At 44.8% G+C, this 16,608-nt stretch overlaps 1 protein-coding gene across 4 annotated transcripts in view; it reads right to left on the bottom strand.

The window, feature by feature from the left end:
* Nucleotides 1-16,608, bottom strand: part of ELP1 (elongator acetyltransferase complex subunit 1) — a 47,989-nt gene that overhangs the window by 19,718 nt on the left and 11,663 nt on the right. For all 4 annotated transcript variants that reach the window (XM_035140409.3, XM_035140414.3, XM_035140408.3 and 1 more), the window contains exons 10-24: nt 16,325-16,418; nt 14,652-14,885; nt 13,183-13,353; nt 12,915-13,008; nt 9,657-9,827; nt 8,089-8,195; nt 6,582-6,685; nt 5,758-5,811; nt 4,791-4,896; nt 3,883-3,998; nt 2,888-2,961; nt 2,719-2,797; nt 2,119-2,198; nt 1,050-1,187; nt 243-328 (exon numbers count right to left, since the gene is read on the bottom strand). In XM_035140409.3, coding sequence (XP_034996300.1) covers nt 243-328; nt 1,050-1,187; nt 2,119-2,198; nt 2,719-2,797; nt 2,888-2,961; nt 3,883-3,998; nt 4,791-4,896; nt 5,758-5,811; nt 6,582-6,685; nt 8,089-8,195; nt 9,657-9,827; nt 12,915-13,008; nt 13,183-13,353; nt 14,652-14,885; nt 16,325-16,418 — 1,708 coding nt within the window. The remainder of the gene's footprint in view (nt 1-242; nt 329-1,049; nt 1,188-2,118; nt 2,199-2,718; nt 2,798-2,887; nt 2,962-3,882; nt 3,999-4,790; nt 4,897-5,757; nt 5,812-6,581; nt 6,686-8,088; nt 8,196-9,656; nt 9,828-12,914; nt 13,009-13,182; nt 13,354-14,651; nt 14,886-16,324; nt 16,419-16,608) is intronic.

The following is a 16,608-nucleotide window of genomic DNA, read 5'->3' as shown; positions in this document are numbered from 1 at the left end:
GATTGATTGCACGAGAAACTGAGCTTTAATGCACAATAAGCAAGTTTCCTGCCCTCATTGTTCCTTTAAAAAAAATCTTGGAAACATGAGTCCATCATTTGGTGAAACTCCAAAGGAGTGAGTAATGAGCCAAAACATCCGCTGGTGAATGTAGATACTGCTTAGCAGCCTTTACGAGGCCCCACTCCCCCCGTTTTAAACCCCATAACATATGTTCAACCAATTCAACCCTAATAATGTACCTCGAAGCTTACGAATTCTCTGCAGAGCTGTTTCCAGTTCTGGAGGGCTCTTTTTCACATGAGAGGTCAGTATGGACAAACAGTATCTACAGAGGACAGGGGGGAAAGACAGGAGTTAAAACCTCTGGACTTTAGGTAGTTGTTCATTTCTCCCATATTTTGCTTAAAGTGGAGAAGAGATTTAGATGCCTAGGCCCTTTCTTCAGCTCCTATAACGCCCCACACCCCCTTTTTTTTTTAGCAAAGAAGCTGGTTTTAAAGGGACAGAGAGGAAGTCTGGGTTGAAAATTATTTCACCAACTCCTTCTGTCCATGACTGAGGTAGATTAGAATGAAAAGAGCAAATGGAGAGAGCGAATTCTGCCTCTGCTTACCGACACCATAAGGAGTCACAGTCTCTAGACCAGGGTTTCCCTAACTTGGGTCTCCAGGTGTTTTTGAACTACAATTCCCATCATCCCTGACCACTGGGATGATGGGAGTTGTAGTCCAACAACAGCTGGGGACCCAAGTTTGGGAAACCCTGCTCTAGACCCTGAGAAAGGAGATAGGGAACACTCACCACTCCTTAAGCCGGAAGCTGCATTCTCCTCTCTTCCCACATACCCTGAACCCCCAGCTCCGAGGATTTTTGGTGGATATGGGGAAAAATATATTTCCTCCTTCCTCGGAACTGGTGATCTGGTAGTCCTGTCATTAAAAGTCAAGGTCCTTCCTTTCTGTATAGACCCAGCACTCCTATCAGAGTTCTATCAGGGTTCTATGGCTTCTATATAAAGAGATATTCTAGAATGATATGTTGAATACTTGGTAGTACTGATGTTCTCCATGGCTGTTCTCATTGCATCACAGATGAGGTTAACCTTTTTTCTATCAGAATCGTGAAGCTCACAGACACTGGTAGGCTCTAGAGGCGGATACATAGTCTTTGTGTAGTCTTCTTCTCTAGGAAGGAGCACATAAACAAAGGAAACTAGGTCTCAGTGCCATCGACAATACAAAAATGTACACAGGATAAACACATCCTGCAACAAGACTGACCCCCCAAAATTGGTAGGATTGTGTGTTTCTCAAAAGCCCAAAATCTAGCTTCCTAAAGTCCTCAGTATTTTGGTTTTTATTTTTCATACAAATTTCTAGCCCTTAGGTCTGCAAAAATATACTTGAAAATATGTGGGAATGGCATAATGAAGTCTTAGAAACCAGAAACGTTCCAGTGACTGAGGTTGGAATTTCTCTTGCCTTCTCCATACAGGCAAATCAGAATACATTTTGCATAAAATAACAACGACAATGGTGCAAAAATATAAAGAAAATATAACAAATTTAATCTGCACGATGTACAGATTGCAAAATTTGCCTTTACTTGATACAGAATTTGTTTTGTGCAGAGTCCTCCCTCTCAATCAGCCGTCTGATTGTACATGTTTAAAGGACTCTCAACCGGTCCTCAAAAAATATATGTAAACACATCAAATGAACTAACTGTGTGCTACACCCTAATGCTGCCTTTGCTAACCTGTTGCCCTCCAGATGTTCTAGGATACAAATCCCATGAAATTCAAAGCGTCTGGAGAGCACTAAGTTGATTTAGGCTGTGCCAATGCATGTAACAGTGCCCTGCTTTTGAAAAAGCAGAACAACTTCAGGATGGGGAAAATTCAGAGAAACTTTTTTTTTCCTGCTCCAGGAGAGAAAATACTTTGGAGGGGCATTTCTGAAATGGAAAAATGAGAGCTGGGGAAAGGGTTAAGCACTCCTCTCTCCAGCTTCTCCTCTCAAAGCTATTTTGCATTTTCAAATACAGCACCCATGTATAAGGCCCTGTCAACCTCTTGGTCTTTACACCAAAGCACATTAACCAGGCAATACTCACTTCAGCTCTGTGAGGAACAAGTTGATAAAACTCACTGAATCAATTTGTTTTATAAATGTTTCCACATTTTCCAGGAAAACCTGAAACAAAACCAAGACCTGTTAACTTCACATCAACCTCTTAAATCTGCGGGCCAATTTTAATTAGGCAAGAACAAACCCAAAGCAAATTTCATGCTGAAATGGCCTTTCTCAGCCCATCTAACAAAGCAGTCTGAATGGTTTATGATGGCTAAACCTGGGAAACCCTCACTCAACGTGGGTAGGTATCAGGAATGGCATTTGGAGGAGACCTTATCTACCTTTCCGTGTGCCATGGAGCAGAAATCATATTTCCTGATCTCCAAACTTGGGTCAAGAGATACGGAACACCCCTATCATTATCGATGGAGAAAGTCTGCTATTGTTACAGAACAACTGTTTTTACACTTGTGCAAATTTAAAATGATCAATGGTATGAGTAAATCACTTAAGATTTCTTTTGCTGGGTGACAGCGCTAACAGCCACCAACTCGCTTCTCCCCAAACAGATGCAACTTGGGCCTTCTCCCCAAACAGATGCACTCTGAGCAACTTTGACAACAGGTTTACTCAAACTTGCCTTCGGATTGTGGTCATAAATGAGGTTGAGATTGATTCGCAGCTTCCTCATGCATTCAAAGGCTTCTTTAAACTGGAGGCTGGCAGGACAGGCAGAATGATGATAAGTCATTTGAAAGAGGAAGAAGCATGTCCCAAATTGCTCCCAACATCCCATCAACTTGACTCACCAGTCCAGCCACTTGCGGACTTGGGCCAAAACAAGGGCACGGTGATGAACAGTTTCCAAGTTTCCTCTCGGCATCTGCAGAAAGATCCCAACATAAATTTACCACCCTTGCTGCTAACACCACGATCATTTATTGCCAATAGCAGAGGGAGGAGTCATGAACCCTTCCCTTTTGCAGCCACTTGACACAGCCTTCAGCAATCGAATAAATGGATATTGCAAAACTGGTCATATTCAAGGAAAGCTTGGTGAAAGATTTTTTTTTTAGCAAGTGTCAAAATAGCCGGAGTTATGGGGACATTAAAAAACAAGTTGGGGGTGCAAAATGTGTGAACGCTGCCCCATAATTTTATTCCCATAAAGGTAAAAGCAAAGAACCCCTGGATGGTTAAGTCCAGTCAAAGACGATTATGGGGTTGCGGCGCTCATCTCACTTTCAGGCCGATGGAGCCAGCGTTTGTCCACAGACAGCTTTCCGGGTCATGTGGCCAGAATGACTAAACCACTTCTGGAGCAACGGGACACCGTGATGGAAACCAGACTGCATGGAAATTCCATTTACCTTCCCGCCGGAGTGGTACCTATTTATCTACTTGCACTGGCGTGCTTTCAAACTGCTAGGTTGGCAGGAGCTGGGACCGAGCAACGGGCGCTCACCCCGTCGCGGGGATTCGAACTGCCGACCTTCTGATTGGCAAGCCCAAGAGGCTCAGTTGTTTAGACCACAGCGCCAGCCGCGTCCCATTTTTATACTATAATGCTGGCACATGAGGAAGAAGGGTCCAGCCTCACCTCTTCCTCAGCAAGCTAGTTTGTTTTATGGGAAATCATTCAAATAATGATCTATCCAGCCTGATTTGTGAATGAGACACTCCAGCCAAGAGCTACATAGCATAATTATTCCATTTGTGCAGCCCAATTATTTCTCCCCACCACCACCACCACATGCAACAAATAAGGTGCTTTGAGCCATAAGCATAGATGTAGAGCACTCACTTGCAAAATGAGCTTTGTATCCTGTGGCACAATTGTGACTATCCGGGATCCTCTTTCAACCTTGCGTAGTGTCTCACTATTGGGGACAGATGTGTTGCCCAAACCTGATTGCAAAGCTGAAGATGCCACAGTCAATATAAAAGCTCAATCCCAAAGGAATAACTATTTACTTTTTTTGGTGAGTAATGAAAAGGTGCCTAATAAAAAAGGACACCAGGCATAAACCCCAAACGCAGATATGCTGGGTTTTATCCAATGAAACTGTCCCAATAGTACAATAGTACAGGGATTTCTGCCACTCTGCACATTTGACATAGGCTTGCTGTTTGAGAGTGAGTGAGTGTGTTGTGTTGCAGTGTGTGTGTGAGAGAGAGGGGGGGGGCTTTGCAATGCTAACAGCTTTATAAAGTATGGTCATAGAATCAAAGAGTCTCTGCTTAAAGACCTCCAAAGAAGGAGACTCCACCACACTCCTTGGCAGCAAATTCCACTGCTGAACAGCTCTTACTGTCAGGAAGTTCTTCCTAATGTTTAGGTGGAATCTTCTTTCTTGTAGTTTGAATCCATTGCTCCATGTCCGCTTCTCTGGAGCAGCAGAAAACAACCTTTCTCCCTCCTCTATATGACATCCTTTTATATATTTGAATATGGCTATCATATCACCCCTTAACCTTCTCTGGTCAATGTTATGCTCATCCTCTCTGTGCTGCTGTAGCATGGGAAAGCGAGCTCCTATAAAAAGTAGGAACATTGGTGGCTATTTTGAAGAATCGAAAGCAAACATCCATCCATAGGTGGATGTTACATATTTGAGGGAAGGGCCAGCAGCATATCAAAAAAGAGGAAGGCCAAGAAAGGATCAACTGACCAGGGCGCCCTTTATTGCTAGGCATGCTGGAGAAATTCACCTTTCAAGGTTGTGTTCCTCAGCGACAGGCACTGGCAGGTATGAGCATGTGTTGTCAACAGCAGAAACTCATCATGGATGGCAAAGGATGTGACGTTTGAAGCAACCTGTGGGAAACAGAGAAGAATCCCTTCAGTAGGTCATTATGGGGGACATTATCATAGAATCATAGAATTGGAAGAGACCACAAGGGCCATCCAGTCCAACCCTCTGCCAAGCAGGAAAACACCATCAAAGCATTCCTGACATATGGCCGTCAAGCCTCCGCTTAAAGACCTCCAAAGAAGGAGACTCCACCACACTCCTTGGCAGCAAATTCCACTGCTGAACAGCTCTTACTGTCAGGAAGTTCTTCCTAATGTTTAGGTGGAATCTTCTTTCTTGAAGTTTGAATCCATTGCTCTGTGTCCGCTTCTCTGGAGCAGCAGAAAACAACCTTTCTCCCTCCTCTATATGACATCCTTTTATATATTTGAACATGGCTATCATATTACCCCTTAACCTTCTCTTCTCCAGGCTAAACATACCCAGCTCCCTAAGCCGTTCCTCATAAGGCATTGTTTCCAGGCCTAAGGCCATTTTGGTTGCCCTCCTCTGGACACGTTCCAGCTTGTCAGTATCCTTCTTGAACTGTGGTGCCCAGAACTGGACACAGTACCCCAGGTGAGGTCTGACCAGAGCAGAATACAGTGGTACTATTACTTCCCTAGATCTAGATGCTATACTCCTATTGATGCAGCCCAGAATTGCCCATGTTGGGGAAGGGCTGAAGCTCAGTGGCACAGCCTATGCTCTGCAGGCAGAAGGGCCCAGGCTCAATGCCTGACATTGCCTGAAACCCAGGAGTGCCACTGCTGGTCAATGCTGACAGGGCTGAGCTACACGGACCAAGGGACTGACTCAGTACAAAGGAGCTTCCTATGGCAGAGGGGCAACAAACGAGCGAGAGCTGTAAGAGGAGTTGGTACCTCAACGTCATTAATAAAAAAGCGGCATCTGTCAGTCAGACCAAAGATGGTTTCCTGAGGAGACAAAAGGCAGAGCACAGCACAGGGTTAGAAAGCAAACCTGCCATAGATTGGAAACCTATGAATTCAGTACCGAGAATCAAAACCAGGCGCCGACTGAATCCAAAGCCTGTTAACGAAATAAACAACAACAAACAAACCACCTAAAATCTAGACTTGTCAAAATCATCTGAATGAAACAAATAGGTATAAAATTCAAAATTATTTTGGATAATTTATTCGGCTTCCGCTCATTATAGAGATGGGAAGAACTATGCAGGGACCTGAAACTTCACCCTTATTACTGCTGGAATATTTATTTTATTTGTTACACACACACACACACACACACACACACACACACACACACCCCATCCTTCATTATTGAATTCAAGGGTGATTTACAAAATAAATTGAAACAGCATATTCTAAAACAACAATAACTCAAGTACAAGAATCATAGTAGAAAAAATATAAGCAGCATTACTAAGAGCAATGTATTAAAAACCGCAAGTACTATACTTGATGAAAGGGGAAAGTCTTTCACAGACACTGCTAGGCATTGTTTCTTTTTGTTTTCCAAAGTTTCCCAATGTATTTCTTATCAGCTGCTAAGCAGTTTCTTTTCGGTTTCAAATGTATTCCTTATCAATAAAAAGTTCGGTGCCACGCAAGCAACTTTTTATTCTGAAAGTGTGGCTCAGAGAAAAAAGCTTGAGAACCACTGAGTAAGGTCACAACCAAGTGCTCAGTGGTCCTAGACGTCACACTTATTCTTTACTTACTTCACCACCAACCACAGCCAGTGCAGTCTGCATACACGGAGAGGGAAACTGGACAGCTAAACCGCTGCTGTTCAGCCAAGGGGTGACAACTGGTGTTTCAGCTCCTGAAGTGGGAGGGGAAAGACACAGAAGGTCTATGTGATAAAGCCAAGACTATTTATTTTACCGAATGCAGGATGATCTACTAAGGTTCAACATCTTGGAATGATGCTGAACAGGCCAAGCTTGCAACCTGGGTGGCATCCCTCACACCACTAGATTAGGGAATGCCCCAGAGCCAAGAACAGTGGGGCTGCCTGAAGAGCGATGGGAGAAGGTCCTCTAGAAAAGTTGAGCCCAGGAACACACCATTCAGCTTTGCATTCTCTCATTCTCATGCTTTCTCTCACCCATGCTCTGAAAGGTCTGGTGACGTTATATAACAGACTTCCCCTATCTGGTGCCCTTCCAGGTGTTTTCTGGATTACAACTTCCATCATATCCCTAGCCATTGGCCACGCTGGTTGAGCTGATGGGAGTTGTGGCTCAATACATTTGGCAGGCAAAAAAATGTAAAAGGTAAAGGACCCCTGGACGGTTAAGTCCAGTCAAAGGCGACTATGGGGTTGTGGCGCTCATCCCGCTTTCAGGCCGAGGGAGCCAGCGTTTGTCCACAGACAGCTTTCCAGGTCATGTGGCCAGCAAGACTAAACCACTTCTGGGGCAACAGGACACCATGACGGAAACTAGAGCGCACGGAAACGTCGTTTACCTTCCCGCCACAGAGGTACCTATTTATCTACTTGCACTGGCGTGCTTTCGAATTGCTAGGTTGGCAGGAGCTGGGACAGAACGGGAGCTCACCCCGTCGCAGGGCTTCAAACAGCCAACCTTCTGATCGGCAAGCCCAAGAGGCTTAGTGGTTTAGACCACAGCACTACTCGTGTCACTGATTTGGCAGGCACCAGGTTAGGGAAGGCTCTTCTAGAAAGCAGACACCTGCACACAACTGAATACATCATTCACACACAGTGCATGGTTCACGGCACCCTCTAGGAGATGAAAACATTAAATGCGCTAGAGCAGGCATCCCCAAACTTCGGCCCTCCAGATGTTTTGGACTACAATTCCCATCATCCCTGACCACTGGTCCTGTTAGCTAGGGATCATGGGAGTTGTAGGCCAAAACATCTGGAGGGCCGCAGTTTGGGGGTGCCTGCGCTAGAGGCTAGACAAGGCAAAAAATCAGCTTATGGATTTTTGTGACATTTGAGCCTACGAAGCTGACTTATATGAAGACAGGACACTGGCCCATCTAGTCATGTACTGCCAGCTCTGGTTGCAAGCTGCTGCCCTGCAAAGTCTCAAGCAGGGGTCTTTCCCAGCCATTTGAATCACAGGTCCTTTTAACTGGAGATGGAGCCTGGGCCACCGTGCGGTCAAAACATGTGCTACACCCCTTCCCTTCCCATGTCAAGACTTCCAAGACCAGCCAACCGGAGAAGGGAATACCAGTGACCATACATACCCCAGAGGTACTTCATTATTTGTCCATCAGAAAGTTGCAGAGCCACAGCTTTGGTCTTCAGGTTGCAACACAGGCTGATGACATCGCCATCCACAGTCACGGGTGAGCTACGAAAGGTGCACAAAAGGGAGGAAGCTGACTGTGCTATGCTCAACCTGAGACCAGTCATTTTTGCATAAATGACTAAGGAAGACAAGAAGGGGATTGCAGGTTTCGGAAACCCAAACCACACTCTGAACTATTCCTTCAAAGTGATCCCTAACAAAGCAATAATTCCCGCCCTCCCCAATAATTTTTATTGGTTTTCATGTAAATACAGGAACAACAGTAACTCGTCCAGTGGTACATTCTTATTAAGTTTCATCTGCAGTACACAGTGCACAAGCAATGTGTTCATTTATGTGCTATCTATTCAAGTATCCTCTCCCCAGAGATTCTTGTGTTGTGGGTGGAATAAAGGTGCATTCTGTCTCATGTATAAAGGAAAAGAAAGGAAGCCAAGTCTCATCAAAAGTGTCTATCCTTGAAGTGCCTTTAATTACCCTGAGTAAGGCATTCTGATAGGGCCACATTCCAAATATTATTTAACCATATTTCAATGGGGATTTCTATAATTTAACTAGCAAAGTCTGCAAAACCCCTAAGACAATCCCAGTCTCTAGCCTTCAGCGCCATTTTAACATAGATGGCTAAAATGCATCAGATGCGTCAAGGTTTCAGTGTACATGTTTGTGGAACTGGTGTGGCACAGTGGATAAGTGATGGATTTAGATAAGGACGAGCCTGGTTTAGCCACAAACCACATAGGGTGACCTTGGGTAAGTGACAATTTTTCTGTCTAACCTATTTGACAGAGCAATATATACAGTGGTACCTCGGTTTATGAACACAATTGGTTCCGGAGGTCTGTTCATAAACTGAAGCGTTCATAAACTGAAGCGAACTTTCCCATTGAAAGTAATGGAAAGTGGATTAATCCATTTCAGACGGGTCCATGGAGTTCTCAACCTGAAGCGTACTTAACCCGAAGCATGGGTGTAATTGGTTCCGGAAGTCTGTTCATAAACTGAAGCGAACCTTCCCATTGAAAGTAATGGAAAGTGAATTAATCCGTTCCAGATGGGTCCGCGGCGTTCGTAAACCGAAAACTCGTAAACCGAGGTGTTCATAAACCGAGGTTCCACTGTATATGTGTATACACACACACACGCCAAGAAATATATACCATGGTCAAGAAAGGCAGCAAGCACAATGAACAATCTCACAAGGACTCTTACTCCCAGGGTTTTCGAACACCCACTAACAATGCATCTTAACTGGTTGTACGGCTGCAATATTGCTCTTTCTAGGCATCAGAACACACAGATGGGTGACTGGGAGAACAAGAAAATAACACAATAATTGGCTTTCCAAGTTACTGGGGTTTAAAAAGCCAAAGCCTCTGCAATAGCTGAACCAGCCAGTCAGACCCAAAAGGGCACAAAGGAGGAAGCCCTGCCTTAGCATTCTGGAACCAAGCAAAGGAATTTCTGAAATTAACACAGCACACATAATACCCTGTTCAATACCTGATATCAATGCTTCCCTCCTCAGCCGACGAAGACAGATTCAGATGGTGAATGGAGGTGTGAGCTGGGAGGTACCCCTGGCTGGCAGCCAGGAACAGGTCATCTTGCAACCAGGTGACAAGGCGAAGCCAAAGCGGATTTTTACCGTCTCTGTTGTCGCCAAGGTCAAATCTGTGACAGTTTTCAAAAAGAAGATAGAGACGGAATTGTTTGGTACTTCATTAATTAGGAGCATTACCGGTAACCATCCCCACCTCTGCACAATTCAACCCCTTTTTTAAATACATCCAGGCGACACGACATAGAGAATGGACAATATTATTCTCAGTATTATTTGGAGGAATCGCCTATTAGCCCGAGGTAACCAGTTCTGGCAAGTCAGAAGGCAAGCAGAGGAAGAGGGTTACCGTGTTTCCCCTTTTTTAATACGTAGTCAAAAAGTAAGCCATGGCAGGGTTTTTAATCATTTGAGAAATGTAAGACATACCCCGAAAATAAGCCATACTTCCGCGATGTGCGGAGCAAGACCACTGAGCGCCCCAACCAGCTAGCGGGACCCAGCACGCTGGCTGTAACAGGAGGAGGAAGCCTGCCGGGTCGGGTCGGTGCCCGGAAGCGGCGGCGGCAATGCCGATAAAGCGTGCAGCAGTGCCGCACGGAGCACCGAGGGCACAAGCTAGCAGGACCCAGCTCCTGCAATGCCGGCCGTGGCAGGAGGAAGAAGCCTGCCAGGTCGGGTCATTGTCCGGAAGCGGCGGCAGCTGCAGCGCTAACAAAGCGCGAAGCAGCGCCGCACGGAGCACCAAGGGCACGAGCGTCAGGAGGAAAGAGAGAGAGGCTCGTTGCTTGTGAAGAGAAAAGTGTGGGCTCGTTGCAGGTTTACCTCACAGCTGAGGGGGCAGCAGGGGCCAAGCACCTTCCCACCCCTCCCCAGAGCCCAGCCCGCAGGCTGCTCCCCTCAGGAAATGCGGCTCTTCCCGTCCCCGAGGAGAGCCGCCGGCCCTGGAGCGCCTCTCTGCCGCCCGAGCGAGGCTCTCGAAAGGCCGTCTCAGAAGCGGGCAGCTCCCTTACGCCATCTCCGTATCCCGCCGGCGGGGTTACTCAACCCGTTCGGCAGGACTGCCCCCGCCCCCGCCTCTTTGCAGAGTTTGTGCAGCTTGTGCGGCTCTGCCTAACTTCTTGCGCGGCAGGCAGGCGGGCGTCCTCCCATCAGCGCGGCGAGCTTTGCAGAATCGGGTGCTGCAACTCGGAAGCCGGCCAGGCGAAGCTTAGCTGCCAATCAAAAGGACAGGGGTGTATGCAAGACGTTCTCCTTAGTTGCTTGGACCAGTTTGGTGATGGTGATAATTATGCCCTTTGTTGAATCGGTAGAATTGTAGAGTTAGAAGGGACCCTCGGGGGTCATCTAGTCCAACCCCCTACAATGCAAAAATCTCAGCTAGGTCATACATGGCAGGTGGCCATCCAGCCTCTGCTTAAAAGCCTCCAAGGAAGGAGAGCCCTTGACTCAGGATGGGTAGGAGGGGAAAGGGAGAGAATGCATAAGGATCCCAGGTTTAACCGCCAGGTACCCCCAAGTTTGAAATCCTGGAGAGCTGCTGCCAGCCTGGTTGACAGCAATAATGGTAGAGGACACACGTAGCATGACAAAAGAATAATTTTTTTAAAAAAAATCCCAGTTTCAATTGCTGCCATTGCTTGCTGTGTATTATGTATTGTATTTAAATAATCACCTTATTTTCTTGTTTCATTTAATGGATGTTATGTACATCATGTTGTGCATTATGTTACAGGATTATGTTGTAAAACCTGGATAGCTCAGTTGGCTAGAGTGTGGTGCTGATAATGCGCGTGGAAGAGAGCGCCGAGCATCCTGAGCCAGTGGGACCCAGTTGTACCGGCATTTTTAAAAAAGAAAAGAAAAAAAGACACCCCCTGAAAATAAGCCACCGTGTGGTTTTTTGAGGGAAAAAGGTTATAAGACGGTGTCTTAAAAAGGGGGAAACACGGTATCTATGGATTCTGCAAACACTTTTGTTGCGTATGTGCATCCCAAGTTGGCTTTGGAGAGCTAAGGGCTGATTCACGTGTGTATCATCAATAATAATAATAATAATAATAATAATAATAATAATAATAATAATAATATATTTATACCCCGTCCATCTGGCTGGGTTTCCCCAGCCAATCTGGGCGGCTTCCAACCGAATATTAAAAACAGTATAGCATCAAACATTAAAAACTTCCCTAAACAGGGCCACCTTCAGTTGTCTTCTAAATGTAAAATAGTTGTTTATTGCCTTGACATCTGCTGGGAGGGCGTTCCACAGGGCGAGTGCCACTACCGAGAAGGCCCTCTGTCTGGTTCCCTGTAACCTCACTTCTCGCAATGAGGGAACCGCCAGAAGGCCCTCGGTGCTGGATCTCAGTGTCTGGGCTGAATGGTGGGGGTGGAGACGCTCCTTCAGGTATACAGGACCGACTCCATCTCCTTACTTCATTTACTGTGCTTTAAAACTGAATACATGTTTACTTTACCAGCCACCAAGCAGGCAACTAATTGTTTGTTGAGAAATCAACGGCTGATCTGCTGGTGGGAATCAGGTTTGAGGGCTACTTTTTTATACGTTACTAGTATTCAAGTGCATGCCTAGGTTTACAGTGGTTTACAATGCTGGATAGTAGACAGACATGAACCTATAGTTTTTCTGTTCCATACGCTAAAAGGAAACTATAGCTTGTTTGGCCAGCTTCGAAGTACTGGAACAAAGGGAAGAGAAGCATGCAATCCTAATGTTCATGATTTATGAAGCTGGGGTTGTTATGGTCAAACTGGCTCATAATGTGAAGAACCAGTGAGTTAGCAAAAAAAGAAAGAAAGCAAAGAGCTTGAGGAATAACTGTATGTGGAATGAGACACTGGGAAGAGGTGAATGCAACCTCCCTGTCTTCTCTAAAGGATGCCTATGAAAACAATACAAAAAGTCAAGGGAAGACTTACCTTAGTCACCAAAGCTCACCCAGTCAGTAGCCAATACAGTCGTACCTTGGTTTTCTACATCTGGTACGGCTTCCGATTGGCTGCAGGGCATTCCTGCAGCCAGTCGGAAGCTGCACCTTGGTTTCCGAACGTTTCGCAAGCCGAACGGACTTCCAGAAAGCATTCTGTCTGAAAACCGAGGTATGACTGTAGTTATATGTATTGGTTTCACATTCCTTCAGGAACAAATAATCTGCACCAAGTTCAAGTCCCGGTACCTGTATGACTTTTCCAGCCGAGGGAATGCAACTTTGCACCTACTTCCACCAACTGCACCAGTTTTAACTGTGGAGTCTGCGTCTGCCTGGCCATCTGTCAAAAGGCAACAAAGAGAATAGGCGATAGACTTGCTTTCAGCATCGGCCTGAGAAGTTCCCTCTGTTCTGTTTTAAATTAAAAGCAGATTGAAAGCCACCATCCCCACCTGGCCTTTTATAATGCAAGGAGTTGAAGCCATGCTTTTGGTGAAGCCATGGGTGTACCTACCTGCTCTATAAATGGAAATCCTGTTGCTAGCATCCAAGACAGCAAGATCCCCACTTCTAGAAGGTTCCATAAGGAAGGCAACTTGATTGACAGAACAGGGGAGCTGGAGCTGATATGTACAAAGAGGTGGAGGGGCCACAGCGTGACGGAAGGCTGTCAACAGAACCTTGTCTTTATACAGAAAGAGGAGAGGGGGAAATTGCTTTAATGGGCATAGCGGCATGTAGTAAACAAGAAACCCGCATGAAGGGAGGGGGGGAAGTCGTAGCTCGGCAGAGCAAAATGTTAGATGAAAATTTATAATGTTGTGTATAAAAGAATGTTTTTTTTATTATTTTAATTGGATAAATTGGAAATTGAATAAAAATTTATTTAATAAAATGGGCATAGCAGCAAAGGCCTGGATCAACATACAGCCATCATCACAGATTTTTTCATATTAAAATCTAATGCTTTTTACTGGAGTCTGATCACTTTTTCCAGCGGCCGATCGTTAAGTATAGAGCAATCACATGAGCTAAGAGTATGAACAAACAGGTCACAGGTTCGAATCCTGCCTCTAATCTGAGCTCACCAGGTAGATTTGAATAAGCCATTATATTCCTAGAGCCTCATCCCCATCTGCTGATCGTAATACCAAGGCACCTTACAGGGCAGGTCAATAACAATACCGAACTTCCTTACAGGATTGTTGTAAAGATTACTGAAACACTCTATGACATGTGAAGGGCCTTGAACACATAGAAAGTTATTTATAAATATTAAGACATATACTCATCATGCACAGGAGATGAGGAAGAGAATTGTATTTTTTCTACAGTGGTACCTCGACTTACGGAGACGATCCGTTCCGCGGCTGTCTTCGTAAGTTGAAGTCTTCGGTTGTCGAAGCGCCCGTTCTGCACATGCGCCGACTGCACACGCCACTTCTGCGCAGAACGCGCACGCAAGGCGCACGCGGCGAAAAGACTTTGGGGTTGTCAACTTCGGAAGTCGAAACCTTCGGAAGTCAAGTCTTTCGGTTGTCGAGGTACCACTGTATCTTTATAGATGTTTTGTCAGTTTCGACTGAGTTTCTCTGGAGGATTTCTAGGTTCCTTCAAAATGGCCCTTCCCTCATGTTAACAAACCCTTAATCAGGGCTATGTACACTCCACAGTTAAAATAATTGTTCTGCATCGACAAAAAACCAAATTTCATGACCTGTTTATATTATGCAAAATTAAGCAAATTTCTATGTATTTGCCTATTTTGCATCATTCTGCTTCTACTAGCTATGGGGAGGAGCCCTGCACAGGGCCACCTTGGCTGCTGTTAACCTGACAGAGCATCTTCTCCATCTTGTGAAATGCTGTGTGGAGTCGGGGAGATAAGGGAATAAATTCAGATTTAGAGTTTGCGCGGACTTCTCAGCAGGCGCAGTCCACCTTAAAAAACCCCCACAACCATCTCGCTCAGTAGAAACGTACCTCCATCAATGACTGCCACGCTAGCCAAGTCGCTTGCTCCTTCACCGCTGCTGCGGTCCGTACACCACTGCCAATCATAGCAGAGGTAAAGCCACTGCTGGCAGAGGATGTGGAGTCGGTACGGCATCTCTTGGTCCCATGCCAGGGACACAATGGACTGGCTGCCTTCTGAGCTATCAAAATGCAGACTTTGCTTCAGGTACCAGTGGTAGTTTCCCGTTGTCCAAAGCTGAACTGCAAACAGAACACACAGAACGCAGGACTGTACATTAGACACACCCCAACGTTTAGCAGAACAGACACTCCCCCCCCCCAACTCTGAATCTCTCTAGCCTTTGAGATATTAGAATCTCTTCGCTGCCCAGTTGTGTAGCATTCAGCTTAGTTTGAAAACGAATGTTTCCCAAGTGGTGGTAGTCGCCACGTTCTTTTGCCACAGATGCCTCTTTCTCTGCATCTCTTTTTTAAAATTTATTTATACTTTTTAAATGTATACATTTCATTAGTTTTACAATCAATTTAACATTTCAAATTTTGACTTCCTCTCCCCCCCTTTCTGCAGTTCCTTAAATTTATTTTTTAATATCTTCTGCATATCCACATTCATTTAACTTGCTCATTTACGGTAATTATCTACTGTCAATGTATACTCATAAAACTGTAGGTTATTACAATACAGGTGAAACTTGGAAAATTAGAATATCGTCGAAAAGTGCATTTATTTCAGTAACGCAACTTAAAAGGTGAAACCAATATATGAGATAGATGCATGACATGCAAAGCAAGATATGTCAAGCCTTTATTTGTTGTAATTGTAATTATTTGTCGTTAGGTGGGTCAATCATAAATGGAATGTAATTATTGAAATGTAATAGCGATGTTTATTTTTGTATTATTGTAACTATTTGTTTTATTACTGTGGAATTTCCAAAAGAAAGCATTTGTAAAAATTAAAAGAAAAATAATAAATAATAAGTTGCATTACTGAAATAAATGCACTTTTCGACGATGTTCTAATTTTCTGAGTTTCACCTGTAATCCTGCTAATGTTTTCATCTGTTTACAATTTATCTGTAAACATTCAATGAACCATTTCCATTCTTTTATAATTGTTATCTTGATTTCTTATTCTTCCGGTAAGTTTTGCCATTTCTGCATATCCCATAAGTTTTTGTATGCACTCTTCCTTTGCTGGGACTTCTGCTTCTTTCCACTTTTGGACAAGTAACCTTCTTGGTGCTGTAGCAGCAGACATAAATAAATTTCTATACAATTTAGGTAGTTCTGTCCTTCCCACTTTCTCCACATCTCTTTCGCCTGGAGGCTGGCAAGCAGGATGCCAACACCCATAAGGGGGGGGGGGTCAGGATTGGCCTAGGTGCCTCCCATTACTGACCTCTACCCTATATGATTTGGGTTGCATGAAAAGTCTCTCTAGTGCTCTCTCTCTTTCTCTCTCTGTGTCCTGAGAGTTTAAAATGTATCTCCTTAATGGCAGCCATCACACATATTGTTGCATGTTTCTGCAGTTTAATCCTCCACACGACTGGAAGCATACCAATGCAAGCAGAAGGCCATGCACCAGGGTACTTGATGGAGGCCACACCAGACCTGTGAGCCAGTCTGAGAAGCTGTGGTACACCAAGAGTCAGATGATGATGCTATGTTCTTACCATATGTCTTTGGTTGAGCGGTATCTTCCATTTTCAGTTCTTCCAACCATACTGCTAATATCATGGAGTCCGAATTCCAGAGTAGCTCGTTTACCTAAAGCAACATGGATCGGGGTGTTGTATGAAGCCGGGGGCCATTTCCAACAGAATTTATTTGCCTTCAGTTGAGTAACATCTCCTTCACAATTTAAAACGACGATTTCTAAAGAATGCTAAATCCCTCCAAACAAGGGGAGGCCAAGAAATCTTCAGATTCAGTTAAGGGACTACTACAGTGGTACCTC

The sequence above is a fragment of the Zootoca vivipara genome, chromosome 15, assembly GCF_965207765.1.
Source record: "Zootoca vivipara chromosome 15, rZooViv2.hap1.1, whole genome shotgun sequence".
Lineage (NCBI taxonomy): Eukaryota > Metazoa > Chordata > Lepidosauria > Squamata > Lacertidae > Zootoca > Zootoca vivipara.
Note: the sequence above shows the minus strand (reverse complement) of the source record. Positions and strands in the feature narration are given on the sequence as shown.